Genomic DNA, 13784 nt, shown 5'->3' with positions numbered 1-13784 from the left:
AGCAGGCAACTTGGAACGACCAGCTTCTTCACTTCTCGCTTCTTTGCTCGCTGGCGCTCTCGAGTGGAATAGTTGAACTCTCTACGTCGACCGAGGATCTCAAACGCTCAGGGTAAGCTCTTCGAAGGAGGGATACGACGTGCGAGCGAAGCAGAAGCCCAAAGGAAGGGAATGAAGCTCGAGCTCACCTTCCTTTCCCTTCCTTCCTTCCTCGCCTCACCTCACTTGTTCCAGTCCCCCCTTTCCTCCCTCCACCACCCCCCATCGGTACTTTCTCTCCCCTCGCATGGACACTCCGGACGACCTGGAGGCTCAAGGGAAGAAGATCTGGGAGGCCAGAGATGCTCCAAAACAGCAAGCGAGGGAGAAACGAGAGCTCGACATCGAACGCTCGGAACGGGAGGCAGATGATCGGAGAGAGAGGAGGAGGAGGGATAAAGAGAGGGAGAAGGGAGTAGGGGGAGCTTATGGTGCGTTCCAAGGCAAAGGAGAAGGGGCTGGCGGATGGGGGGGAGGGGGTCGGAGGATGAAGCAAGAGCACTGAGCTGACCTCTTTCGACTTTCCCTCGCTCTATCCCCTCCACACTCAAACTCATCCTTCCCTTTGCTAGATCCTCCTGCAGAGCTGAAGGACCGTGATTCCGACCACAGATCTCCGAGACGAAGGAGTGAGGATGGTCGAAGGAGTGCGTCTCCCGTTCGACGCCGATCGGTTTCTCCTTCCTCCAGAAGGGCTCTTCCTCCTCGCGACGTGAGTCTCGTTTGATTCATACGACGTAGAAAAATCCTCTCTTTCTCATCTGTTGACTAAAGTATCGCTTTCGGGGATTCTCTAGCGCTCGATTTCCTCTTCTTCCTCCGCCACCGAGTTCGGTCCACCTCGTCCTCCTCCGCCTCCCTCGTCTTCCTCCTCCTCCCGACTCTCCTCCTTCGACTCAAGAAGACCTCAAGACGGTACGAACGGCTCGATTGGATCGAGGAGATTGGCTGAAAGTCTGGGAGTAGACAGGGACGTCGAGACCAAGTCCAACTCTTCCTCGGACGCGACGAGCAAGCCTCTTGACGGTCTCCTTCTCGAGTAGGTCCCTCACTACTTTTCTTCTTACGCATCTTCTATCCTGACTTTTTGATGTCGTTTGGGTTGACCAGCCTCGTCTCCCTCCTCTTCGACCGAGAGCGATTCACTCGAGTCACGGTCTCCAACGCTTCCACCGCCCAACCACCCTCTTCCGCTCCTCCCGCTCCTTCCACCATCCTGTCCTCGGAGGCTAGAATTCAGTCGAAGTTCAAGAAGGAAGGTCTCAACGCTCTCAGACCTCGACTCGCCGACCTCGTCGCGTCCTTCCTCCAAACCCTCAATCGATCCATCGCCCTCCCTTCCGCCTCTTCCCTCTCCCTGGACTCTCGCTTCGATCAAGCGGAGAAGACGGCAGCGGAGAATCATTTGAGCTGGATGGAAAGAATGGATCAAATGGAGGAAAGGATGGAGAACGGAGAGGAGGAAGAGAAAGGGAGAGACGACGCGATGGACGGTGACGGTGCTGGGAAGGCAGGAGCGGACGACCCGATGGTCGCTGCTGTGAAGAAGTTTGAGACCATTTTGGAAGTGGTGGAGAAGAAGATGGTTGAGTTTGAGACGACGTGGAGGGAGAAGGTGAGCGGCGTTCCACCTTTTCGTTTCGTTTCGTTTCCACTTCTCTTCTTTGTTTCGACGATTTACGGAGCGTCAGAAGCTCACCATAATCCTCCCTCTTTTTCTCTACAGACTTCATCCGATTCTATCACCACTCCAGGGCTACCCGCCTCTCTCTCGCCTCAAATCACCTCCCTCGTCGAATCCCTCCTCGCATCCTCCACCTCCTCTCCCTCGGCTCCACCTCCATCCTCCTCTCGCTCCCTTGCCCCCGAGTCAGTTTCGAACGATCAGTCTACCCAACGGATCGGTAACTCGAGCCCTGGCTTCACTTTCGACGGCCAACCCCTCGGTCTGGACGACACGACGCGTCTCCTCTCCGAGATGCTTCGAAGCATGGTTGGAACGAGCTTGGAGAAAGCGAGCAAGCTTGAGGAGCTAGTTAGGGGGATCGAAGAGCTTTTGGGATCCTAGGTTTCGGCTTGGGGAGGTCGGGTTGAGGAGGAGAGGCGACGCGTCGGGTGCTGAGTCTCTTTTGATACGCCTTTTGTAGGAGGACCTATAGTTCTTTTGCGTGGGCCGTCTCCCCATTCTTTTCTCAGGAGGCTGCCCAAAAGCAAAGCGATTCAGATGTAATAGTAAAGTGAAACGAGCAACAAAGGAAGAACTTCGAACGGACAACAAAACGAGGAAAAGCTAGGGACTGGGTCGAGACCCGTTGGGGAAGAAGTAGAAATATGACAAGGGATAGCATAAAAGAGGTAAAAGCATTCAAACAGAAAAACAAGCAACACATCAACACGAACGAAGCACAACAGCGAGAAAAGAAAAGAAAAAACAAGTCCGGTGAGACGCCAACCTCCCTTCCGCGAACCATCAACCACCCTTTGCGCTTCACCCCTTCCTCCTCCATCTCCAACACCCATGAGTGCATCTCCTACTCCTCCCCAACCCAACCCCACCTCAAAGGACTCCCTCCAACCTTCGCCCTCTCCCAAAAACTCTTCGTCGTCGTCTTCCGAGAATCGTAGAAAGCCATCGCCGTCCCCTCTTCAGAAAGGATGTGACGGAACCCCGTGAACCGAGAACGAAGTCCCTTCTTCATGGAGAGCTCTGATTCAACCTCCTCCTCTTCCTCCTCCTCGTCGCTCCAGCAAAAAGATTGAGGTTCGTACCAGGGGACGATCTTCCCGTCTTCGTTGAGCTCGAAGGGAAAAGAGTTTCGAGCCATGGGGACTGCAGCTGAGGGGAGGGAGGAGAAGGTGGATTCGTCGATGTCGAGGAAAGTAGAGAAGGTGCTGGGAGGGGCAGCCTTTGCGGCGAGGTCGAGGAAGAAGGGGAGGGGGAGGGGGATGGCGACGGAGGTGAGTTCGTCGTCGAGGGAGGAGGAGTAGTCTGGGTCTTGATATTGGACGAGGATTTGAGCGAGGACGGTTTCGTGGGGAGTGGTTGGAGATGTAGAGGACCTGGGTCGGTTGAATCGGGGAGGAGGTGGAGGTGGGAGGAGGGAGGAGGGAAGAGGAGAAGCGACGACTTCAACTTCATCGACGAGGACGATGGGCGAGTCCTTCGACTGAGCCTGCTTTTCCTCGACGACGACGACAACCTGAGGTGCGACTGATGAGATGGCGGGAATTGTCTTCGACTTCTTGCGACCTTTGCGAGATCGAGCTTTAGACGACTTCTTGTTGGCCGCTTCGACTGGAGCAGCAGGAGGGGAGGGAGGAGCGACGGGAACGACGACTTCCGACTTCTTGACCTTCTTGGGCTGAACCTTCTTGTTCCGAGCGTTCCGAGACTTGGGTTTGGCAGGGATGGATGGGAGGGCGGCAGTGGGTTTGACTGTGGGAGGAGATATGAGGGTGGTAGGTTGTTCGAGGGGAGGGGAGGAGGCGATGGGTTCGACGTCGAGGAAGGGTTGAAGTCCGAGAGTGTTGGTTTCGACGACGACCTCCTTCTCCTGAGGGATGACGGCATCTTCAATGATGGAAGAGGGGTGAGTGGAGAAGTCGGCGATCTTGAGGATAGGGAGGGGACCGAAGGAGGAAGAGGAGGGTGTGATGAGTCCTTTGGAGGAGGCGGAGGAGGAAGGGGAGAGCTCGAGGTCGGAGGAGGAGGTAGAGGGCGAGGGGGAGGATGGAGAGGCTATAGCCTGGCGGAGAAGAAGGAGTGGTATCGATATCGGAGTTAGCATGAGCTCTGTGCTAGCCATGAAAATGAAGGGGAAAGCAAACAAAGGAGACAAGAAGAGAAACGAGCGAGCTCACCTCCGATTCTCCTTCCTTCTCGAGCTCTTTCCCTTCCATTCCCACCAACCATGGCATCACCAGCGCGACAGCAGCAGAATCATCACCACCCAACTCCGACCCAGGTCCGACACGCCCATCGTCGGACGAGAGAGGGGAGGAGGGACAGGTTGAAGGGGAGAAGAAGTCGAGGTCGAAGGAGGAGGAGACGGATTGAGCTCGTCGAGTCGGTCGAGCTTCCTTGGGCTGAGCGCAAGATCCAGACCGAGTAGAGGAGGGCTGCAGATGGAAAAGAGGTGAAAAAGGAAAGATCAAGAGAAGTCAGAAACGAAGGGAGTGCAGGTCGAGAGAGAAGAGAAGAGAGCAAGCAAGGGAGGACGAGGGTGGGACTCGGAGACAAAAGATAAACTCGTTCTCGAGGAAATCGAGAGACCGATGAGACGCAAAAGCAGACATGTTTCCAGAGGAATGTCGAGATGGCGAGCACGAATCCCGAAAATCTTCTAGCCACGGGGAAACGAAGGAGGCACGACGCGCCTCCTCCCTCGTCGACTCTCCCTTCTCCTTCGACCTCCACATTTCCCTTCTTTGCCCATCAAGGAGTCTCCAAAAGGTTTATGGAAGGAATCAGAACTCACCTCGAAAGCCACCGAGATAGCCCAGACGACAGGCGTAAGGGACGCGACGACCGACGTGTAGACGATTCGAGAGACGAGAGGTCGCATAGAGTTGAGGATAGTGAGCATGTTTGCTAGATTTGAAGATTACTAGACTTGACGAGCTTGATCGCGGTTGAGTTTTGAAGAGCCTTGAGCGTGAAGGTGGTGAAGTGTGAAGGGAGGATGTGGTTGACTGCCAGACGATCGACCTTTTCCCTCACCTCCCTCACCTTTCTCCTCTCTGGCTCGCTCGCCGAATTTCAGGTCACCTGACTTTCTCACAGCTTCACTGACTCAAAATGCGCTGCTGGAAGATTTTTGAAGGGTGATCGAGGCAGGTTTTCCTCGCCGGTGTGGGGGTTTGGAGAGGAAGTGAGGAGTTCTTCCCGTTCCGTTCTTTCTTTTGTTTTGGTCACGACGCGTCTCTTGTCCTTTTCCCTTCTCGGTTAGAGACCCCGCTTCGATAGGTTCTGGGCCTCGCCCTTCTGTTTATACTTAGTTCTCTTCTTCCCTTCACCGACTCTTCCCTTCCTGTAGATCCCTTTGCCTGAAACCCTTCTCTCTGCGACGCGTCTCACCTGTCGCGTTCCCTTTTGCTCTCGACCCTCCCTTCTGTCTCGACTCTCTGCTTTGAATACATATTTGTCTCAGTTCTCGCCTTCTCTGCCTCTTCCCTTTTATAGTTTATACCCCTTTTTGATTTGCTGTGACCGCTGAAGCCTTTGCGACGTGTCTCGCGTTCCGCCTTCCCTTTCCCTAGCTACTCTCTCCTGCTCCTGTTTCTCTCGCTGCGCGTTGGACTGCGGACCGTATTTAGTATAAAGAGCGGACTAGTTTTGACCTTCTTGCTATCCATCAACTTTCACCTCAGAATTGGTCAACTTCTCAGCTTCCCTTCTCGTCTCCCTTTCTCAGCTTCAGCACCAGTCTCTCAGTCAAGTCGCCCAGCAGTAGTTCTCATTCTCAAGTCACCAGTAGTAGTAGCCAGTTCCGAACTCCCCTTATCTCCCAGTCCACCCCAAAGCCTCCGAGAGCCGAACCCTCAACGAGCACTCGCCAGCGTCGTTCCCCTCCCGAACTTCGATAGAGCTACCCCTCACCACCCCTCCCAGAACCCTTCACTTTACAGTAGAACGTCCACAACTGGTGGAGGCTGTAAGGACCGAATTCCGACCCGAACCACTTAGCTTAAGCATAGATATCCTCGCCCGTAGCTACCAAAACCCCCGCCCCTTCTCGTCTTCTCCCAAACGCGTACTCCCCCCCTTTGATCTCTCGAGCAACCTTCCACGCGTCATACTTCGAGGAACCTCCGCTCTTACAAAGCCGTAACCCCAAGAAGAGTCCCGAAGAAATAGCAACGCAGATTCAGGTCACAGAGGAACTTTGCCAGAACTCGACTCTTCTCGTTTTTCACCATTTCTCGTCTCCCTTCGCCTCATCACTCCCCTTCGTTAGAACCCTCTCCCCTTCCTACGAAACCTCTCACGTCCGAAACCCTCGCCATATCCAATCCCTCGAACTCTAAAATCCGGGACCAAGACTCAATCGAACCCGCTCCCCTTCGTACGCCGTCGACTCCCGGAAACAACAACAACAACAACAACCCTCGCCTCCCTCGTCTCTCGTCCCTTTACAACCCGTCCCCATACGCTCGACCCTCCTCGGACTCCACTCCCAAGCCCGTACCCCTTCCCCACTCTCGAACATCTTCCTCTCCCATCTACAACAACAACAACAACAACAGCCCGGACCCAAACTTCGAAGTCATGGCTCCCCCCCCTTCATCAGCCTCACCCGGCCAAGTCGAACCCGAAGCCGTCACTACCTACGTCAAGATCCCCTACAAAGGAGACAAAGGAGCTCCACCTACATTCGCTGGAGAAGGAGACGATTGCGAGGAGTGGGTCGAAGCCTTGGAGGATCTCTTCGATCAACTCAACATCACGTCGGACTGGGAGAAGGTCCGAGCCGCCTACAAATACGCCGAGGGAGAAGCCCAAGGACTCATCAAACTCCAAAAGTCGTCGAGGAAAGGATCAGCGAACTGGGACGCTCTTAAAACCAGCATGCTCGTCTACTACCCCTCCCTCTTCAAAACGATTCGCTACACGGCCAAAGACCTCGAACGATTCGTAACCCGAGGAAGAGCCAAGACCATCAATTCCGTCCTCGACCTGCAACAGTACAACCGAGAGTTCTCAACGATCGCTCTCTGGCTGGAAGAAAACAAGAAGATCGCTCCCGAGTCGCTCGACCTTCACTTCTGGCTCGGTCTTCCGAAGAACGTTCGAGACGCCGTGGAACTGGACCTCAAGATGCTACAAGGGAAGGACTTCACTCGAACCAAGGCCTGGAGCATGGAGGTTGTCCTCTCTACCGCCATCAAGGTCTTCTCTCCCGACGCTTTCGACGCCGAAGTCCGCTACGAGTTCTCCGACCTCAAAACGCAGGAGATCCAGAACCGAGAGGCCGCCATCGCCAGGAAGAATCGTCAGTACCTCGCCAACAAAGCCAAACAGTCGGTCCTACCCTTCAACGCGTCGGCCGAGCTCGAAAGTCTCCAAAAGGAAAAGGAGGAGATCGCCGACCAACCCGTCCCCAGCCGAGCCAACGAAGACCACTCACTCGCAGAGCTCCTCAACCGAATGAAGAACCTCAGCATCGGAGACGTCAACTACGCTATCTGCTACGAACGAATGGCTCGCGAACACCCTCAGCTTCTCGCTATCACGAAACTCGCAGCACCTCAACTCGGACGCGTCGAAGTTACCGCTCAGCCCTACGTCCCCCAAGGAGGAGGAGGATGGAATGGAGGAGGACCAGGATGGAACGAAGGAGGAGGAGGATGGAATGGGGGAGGACAGGGATGGAACGGAGGAGGAGGAGGGAACAGAGGAGGAAGAGGAGGAGGATTCGCTGGAGGAGGAGGATACAACGGAGGATGGAATGGAGGACAGCAACAGACCTTGAATCCTACTACCGCAGCAGCTCAACCCGGAGGCTTCCGATCGACTACCGCTCTCCCCTCTCAACAAGTCGCGTTCCAGCAAACGACGTCGTCGGTTCCCCTTTCCCAAATTCGAGCGACTCCCCCTCATCTCCCCTCAGGATGCTCGTACTACGGAGATAACGGACACGTCGGCCCCCAATGTCAGCTCGCTTCGGTCGCCATCGTTCAAGGAGTGATCCGGGTGGAGAAGGGGAACCTGGTTTGGAGGAACGGAAACTCGATTTCACTGGACGCGTCAAAAACTCAGAAACCAGCCGTCGAAGCCTACATGATCAATCAAAACTCGACTCCAGCAGCTACCGGCTTCAACAACGCCATCCACGCAATCGATAACAGGAGCGATCGAGAGGAGGAGGAAGCAGAGGAGGAGGACGCAGAGGAGGGAAAAGGAGTGGTGGGAGAGTTGGTGGACTTGAGCGACGACCGAGGAGGAGGAAGAGCTTGGGAGGAGAGATCAACAACGGAAGAAGACTGGAAACGCGTACTGGACCCCTTCGACAACAACATCATCGAATTCTCGACCTCGGATCCCACCTCGGACGTTCAAGAGATCGGCGACGCGACGTACGAGCACGAAGGCTCCTACCACCAAGGCTACCACGCCGGGATCCTCGCAGCAGCAAACGGAGCCGAGAGGAAAGGACGATCCCCAGGAAACCCTACCAAGCCCTACGTCAAGCCTATTCCTATCTCCCAGCCCAAGAAAAAGGAGGAAGTCGTCGCCAAACTCGTTTCGAAGAAGACCAGAGCTACTCGACCAGCCGAAGATCCCATCTCGAAACTCAGCCCGGAGCTCCAAAAGGCGTTCGATCCGGCTTCCAGCGAAGAGGAGAGCGACGTCGGTATGGCGGAACCTACGAAACGCGTCCGATCGATCACTCCTCGAATCTCCAAAATCACCACCAACGGCTTCGCGAAGACAACGAACATGGAGGGCATCTTCCAAAAGATCAAGGACGTACCGGTTACCCTGTCAGTGGGAGAGCTTTGTGGGGTGTCGAAGGGGTTGCGAGAGAGGATGATGGTTGAGGGGAAGACGACGCGTGAGGAAGGACCCAGGAGGACGAATGCTACGCTTCGATGGAAGGACGAGGACGACGACCCCGACGCCACACCCGAGGAGGAACGGAACATCTTAAACTCAGCAAACCAACCTACTTCGTCCATCTACAAGAGCGTCTCGTTCACAAGCCCCGAGGATCACGTCGCCCTTTACAGTTCCGGACTCGATAAGATCGACGGCTATATCAACGACGTCAAGATCGAAGCTATGGTCGACTCAGGATCCGAACTCAACGTGATGGGAGTCGAGGTGGCTCGTAAACTCGGTCTAGGGATCAACCCGAACACGAAGGTCTCGATGATCACGGCCAACAAACCCGTCGAGAAGGTCGCTGGCGTCTGCGAGAACGTACGAATCAGCATCTCTGGCCTGGAAATCAAAGTCCATATCTACGTCGTCAACAACCCCGGAAACTACGAAGTTCTTCTCGGCCAACCCTTCCTGGACATGACTCGAGGAACGACCTTCTGGATCGGACGCGACAAGATGTTCTCCTTCTTCAAAGGCGAGGAGGTTCGAGAACTCAAGCTCAACCGAGGCTTCGACTCGAGGAAACGATTCCTACCCGACGTCCATCGAATCGCTGTGGAACCCAGAAAACCCGAGGAGCTCACGTTCGATACCAGCGACGAGGAGGGAGGAGACGCGTCGTTCAACAGCGTCCCAATCATGGTCCAGGATCCGGAGGAGGACGATGAGGAGGACGAGACGAGAGAAGGAGAGGAGGAGGAAGAAGAGGAGGAAGAAGAGGAGGGAGAACTGGAGGAAGAGGAAGACGAGAAGGAGAACGAGGGAGAGGAAGAGGGTAGGGACGTGAACGAAGAAGATGGGCAGGAAGAGGACGTCGAGGAAAGGGAGGACGACCAGGAGGGAGCGGGTGATGAGGAGGACGAATCCGGAGGAAGCGAGGAGGAGGGAGTAGTAAGCTCCGGCAACGAGGACTCGGAGGAAGAAGGACCCGGAGATGACTGGATACAAGAGGATCGCGACGAGGACGAGGACGAGGACTCAGACGACGACTTACCGGATCTCATCCCTATCGACGAAACGACCCTAAGATCTCAAAGAACCCTCTCCTACCTTCGAACTCAAACGGTCAACCCCATCTCGGACGCAGAAACGACTCGAGGAGGACGCGACGAGGACAAAGAATCAGACGACGGCGAAATACCAGAACTCAAGCCCGTCGCTCGCCCCAGGATGAAGACCCCAACCGACCTACTCAACGAACTCCCCGAGCTACTTGGATCGATTGAATACGGAGAACGAGGAGTCGAGGAAGAGAGCAGAGACATGACGACGTTCCAAACCCCTCTAGAACCTCTTCGACTCACGACTTTCCCTCAAAGAGGAACCAACTCGGTCACCGAATACCAGCACTCGGGGATGTACATCTTCGAGGACGAGATCCCAACCAAGGCCGATATCTTCGTCGACGAAGTAGGAGTGAAGGGACCAGCAACCAAGTACGAGGATCCAAAGACGGGGAAACCAGAGGTGCTCGCGACGAACCCAGGGATCCGACACTACATCTTCAAATACCTCCAGACCGCGAACAGGATGCTACAGAAATCGATTCAATACTTCATCACCGACGGAAGAAACTTCAAAAAGGAACCGTTTATGCCGAGGGAAGAGATCCTCGACGCGACAAAAGCAGACGACCTCATCGCCGAAGCCCATTCGATCTACGACGACAGCGGAGGGAGAGGGAGGAGCGAGGTCAATGAAGAGGACTTCGGGTCGAAGTTTATTGGTGGGGGGGAGATGTGGGGGTTTGGAGAGGAAGTGAGGAGTTCTTCCCGTTCCGTTCTTTCTTTTGTTTTGGTCACGACGCGTCTCTTGTCCTTTTCCCTTCTCGGTTAGAGACCCCGCTTCGATAGGTTCTGGGCCTCGCCCTTCTGTTTATACTTAGTTCTCTTCTTCCCTTCACCGACTCTTCCCTTCCTGTAGATCCCTTTGCCTGAAACCCTTCTCTCTGCGACGCGTCTCACCTGTCGCGTTCCCTTTTGCTCTCGACCCTCCCTTCTGTCTCGACTCTCTGCTTTGAATACATATTTGTCTCAGTTCTCGCCTTCTCTGCCTCTTCCCTTTTATAGTTTATACCCCTTTTTGATTTGCTGTGACCGCTGAAGCCTTTGCGACGTGTCTCGCGTTCCGCCTTCCCTTTCCCTAGCTACTCTCTCCTGCTCCTGTTTCTCTCGCTGCGCGTTGGACTGCGGACCGTATTTAGTATAAAGAGCGGACTAGTTTTGACCTTCTTGCTATCCATCAACTTTCACCTCAGAATTGGTCAACTTCTCAGCTTCCCTTCTCGTCTCCCTTTCTCAGCTTCAGCACCAGTCTCTCAGTCAAGTCGCCCAGCAGTAGTTCTCATTCTCAAGTCACCAGTAGTAGTAGCCAGTTCCGAACTCCCCTTATCTCCCAGTCCACCCCAAAGCCTCCGAGAGCCGAACCCTCAACGAGCACTCGCCAGCGTCGTTCCCCTCCCGAACTTCGATAGAGCTACCCCTCACCACCCCTCCCAGAACCCTTCACTTTACAGTAGAACGTCCACACCGGCCATCTCAAAGTGTCTCAAACGCGCTCGAGAAACTTAGTCGGGAACGCGTCGCGCTCGATCGAGCTGGGTCGACTGTTGTTTTTGCTCTGGGTGCCTTGAGATAAGGAAGCAGAACTCGCGCGAAAGGAAGTCTTCTTCTGTTTCTTGGAGGATGCATGAAAAACCTTCCCTCCCAAAACAAACCACTTTTTTTTTTACTTCACGTGTCTTGAAATGAAAGCTCACGACGCGCCCCTCCTTCCTCTTTCCCTTCACCCAAACCGCCATTCTTCCTTCCTCCTTTGACTTTCTCTCCTATGGAAGCCGATCCTCTTCTTCAGTTCTTCCCCGGTGACGAAGGCGAGATCGAGAACATCCTCTACAAGACTCTCTCGGTCGAATCTACAGCTACAGCAGCGGAAATCAACGTGAGGGTCGAGCTCGTCGTTCCCTTTCCCTTTCCTTCTTGTTTTCTTCTTAGCCTGGGCTCTTTCTCTCCTCGCTCGTTACTGACTTGAAGTGCGTTTTGTATGATTCTGGAATGGTTCTGCAGAAAGCCTACCGTAAACTTGCTCTGATCCACCACCCGGACAAGCATTCGAACGGGAGCGAGGAAAGGAAGGAGGAGGAGAGCAAGATCTTCCAGCGGGTTGGATTCGCTTACGCTGTCCTCAGAGACGAAGGGAGGAGGAAAAGGTGAGTCTCGTGTCCTTGTTCGTCGTGTTTGGGCAGTCGCAGGTTTGCTTGGATGGATGGAGGAAGGGCAGGGAGGGCAGGAAGAAGAAGGAGAAGGGAGGGCGTCAGCTCGCACGCAAAGGGAGGCTGCCCTCTTCGAGAGTTTTAGCTCCTTCAGTGTAGAAGCTCGACAGACCGAAGTCTCAATGACTTTTTGCTACGTAGGCAGACGAGCTGCGAGAGCACGCGATCTCAGCTCCTGGGGGGGAGAAGGAGGAAGGAGGGGAGGTGGAACGACCCTTTGAGGCTCGTCTCCTCCTCTCCTTCTCCTCCCTTTCTACGTCGCTGCTCGCCCACTGCTCGCATATCCAGCTCATGCCGATCCTCGCCCCTCGAGGTAGAACTCCGAGAGCTAACTTTTCATCTCGACTTTGTTTCGCTCGCACAGATACGACTCTACTGGCCTCACCTCCGAATCAGCCTTCCTTTCGCAAGGAGAGGAGATGGGTTGGGAAGCCTACTTTGAGGAAGTTTTCGAGAAGGTCACCAAAGCCAAGATGGATGAGATGAAGAAAGAGTACCAAGGTGAGCTCCAATCCTACTCTGAGCACTTCTATCCCTTCTTTCCCTTCGTTCACCTCCCTCCGAATCTCCTCACCCTCTCAGCCCTCTCCTCCCCGAGCTAATCACACCTCCTACCTTCTCTTCCTCCACCCCAGGCTCCGCTGAAGAACTCACCGATCTCCTATCCAACTACCTCACCCACTCCGGTTCCCTCGACCTCATCCTCTCCCACATCCCTCACTCCACTCACCTCGACGAACCTCGCTTCATCCAACTCATCGACGCCGCCATCGCTCGGAAAGACGTCGATCTCCTTCCCGGATGGACGAAGGCTAAGAAGGACGAGAAGGGTCAGAAGAAGAGGAAGAGAGAAGGGGAGAAGGAGGCGAAGGAGGCTGAGGAGGCGGCGAAGGAGATGGGCGTTTGGGATGAGTTTTACGGGAGTGGGAAGGCGACGGAGAAGAAGAAGAAGACGGGGAAGAAGGGTGGGAGAAAGGTGAGTTCTCTTTTCGGCTTGTTCTCGTTAGGAGGACGGGAGAGGTGGGAGGCAGGGAGAGGAGAGGAGACGTCGCGTCCGTCGTTCGTCGAGCTACGAGACAATCTCCTTCCCTCTCGCTTCCCCTCCACAGCCACACGCCTCGAAAACCATCGAAGAATATTCATATCGAACTGACCTTTTTCTTCTATCTAAGCCCTCCTTCTCTCTCCAGGACGACGACAACGCCGAAGCCGCCGACGAAGAAGACACCTCCTCCCTCCAAGCTCTCATCCAACGCAACGCCGCTAAACGATCCGACTCGTTCCTCTCGTCGATGGAAGCCAAGTACGGCCCTGGAGGATCTGCCTCGACGACTTCGAAGAAGGGAGGGAAGGGGAAGAAGAAGAAGGAGGAGAAAGAGCATGCTGCTCCTGAGGTGAGTTCTGTCGTCCCTTCGCTTCTGTGGTTCCTTCGACTCGAACCGTCTTCCGTCTAATCCTACGTCCTCGAAGATCATCCTGCTGACCCCTCTTCTTCTTTCCCTTTGACGTGAACAGGAGATCGACGACGCGACCTTCGAGAAACTTCAAGCGGAGATGATGGCCAGGAAGAGCGCTCCTTCGTCCTCGAAACCTGAATCGAACGGTGCTGCGAAGAAGAAGGGTGCTGCTGCTGCTTCTGGGAAGAGCAAGGGGAAGAAGTAGAAATTGTGGAGTCGGAGGGAGGAGGGAGTCAGAGGAGGGATCTCGAGTTTTGGTTTTAGTTTCGGTTTGTTTCTTTTCTCGTTGACGTTGTCTAATGCTCTTTCACGATCTGCGTATCTCGATTCAGAGCCTTCTCTGAAAGGTTCGCCCTCCTAGTAACGCGTCTCTACATGCTCCGGCTAGAGAACGTCAACAAAAGAAAGAGAC

At 54.7% G+C, this 13784-nt stretch overlaps 4 protein-coding genes across 4 annotated transcripts; 3 read left to right on the top strand and 1 right to left on the bottom strand.

Annotated features, from left to right (window-relative positions):
• Positions 1-16: 16 nt before the first annotated feature.
• On the top strand, positions 17-2287 carry BDY24DRAFT_388324 (uncharacterized protein). Its single transcript, XM_076640343.1, has 6 exons — positions 17-112; positions 235-470; positions 612-751; positions 837-1078; positions 1150-1654; positions 1766-2287. Exons 2-6 carry the CDS (start codon positions 287-289, stop codon positions 2105-2107), a joined length of 1413 nt encoding a protein of 470 aa, XP_076497007.1. The 5' UTR covers positions 17-112; positions 235-286; the 3' UTR covers positions 2108-2287.
• A 1-nt stretch (position 2288) lies between these two features.
• BDY24DRAFT_388320 (uncharacterized protein) lies at positions 2289-3859 on the bottom strand. Its single transcript, XM_076640342.1, has one exon. The coding sequence runs from the start codon at positions 3843-3845 to the stop codon at positions 2571-2573; it is 1275 nt and encodes a 424-aa protein (XP_076497006.1). The 5' UTR covers positions 3846-3859; the 3' UTR covers positions 2289-2570.
• Positions 3860-6406: 2547 nt separating this feature from the next.
• Positions 6407-6781, top strand: BDY24DRAFT_326808 (uncharacterized protein; the record flags this gene model as incomplete). Its single annotated transcript, XM_076637074.1, has 1 exon — positions 6407-6781. A coding segment is annotated over one exon (375 nt), but the record flags the coding sequence as incomplete, so codon positions are not given.
• Positions 6782-11432: 4651 nt separating this feature from the next.
• BDY24DRAFT_388316 (J domain-containing protein) lies at positions 11433-13693 on the top strand. Its single transcript, XM_076640341.1, has 6 exons — positions 11433-11584; positions 11710-11852; positions 12280-12416; positions 12551-12891; positions 13088-13309; positions 13431-13693. Exons 1-6 carry the CDS (start codon positions 11474-11476, stop codon positions 13575-13577), a joined length of 1101 nt encoding a protein of 366 aa, XP_076497004.1. The 5' UTR covers positions 11433-11473; the 3' UTR covers positions 13578-13693.
• The last annotated feature ends 91 nt before the right edge of the window (positions 13694-13784 follow it).

Source organism: Mrakia frigida, assembly GCF_051309035.1.
Source record: "Mrakia frigida strain ATCC 22029 unplaced genomic scaffold BDY24scaffold_14, whole genome shotgun sequence".
Taxonomy (NCBI): Eukaryota; Fungi; Basidiomycota; class Tremellomycetes; order Cystofilobasidiales; family Mrakiaceae; genus Mrakia; species Mrakia frigida.
Note: the sequence above shows the minus strand (reverse complement) of the source record. Positions and strands in the feature narration are given on the sequence as shown.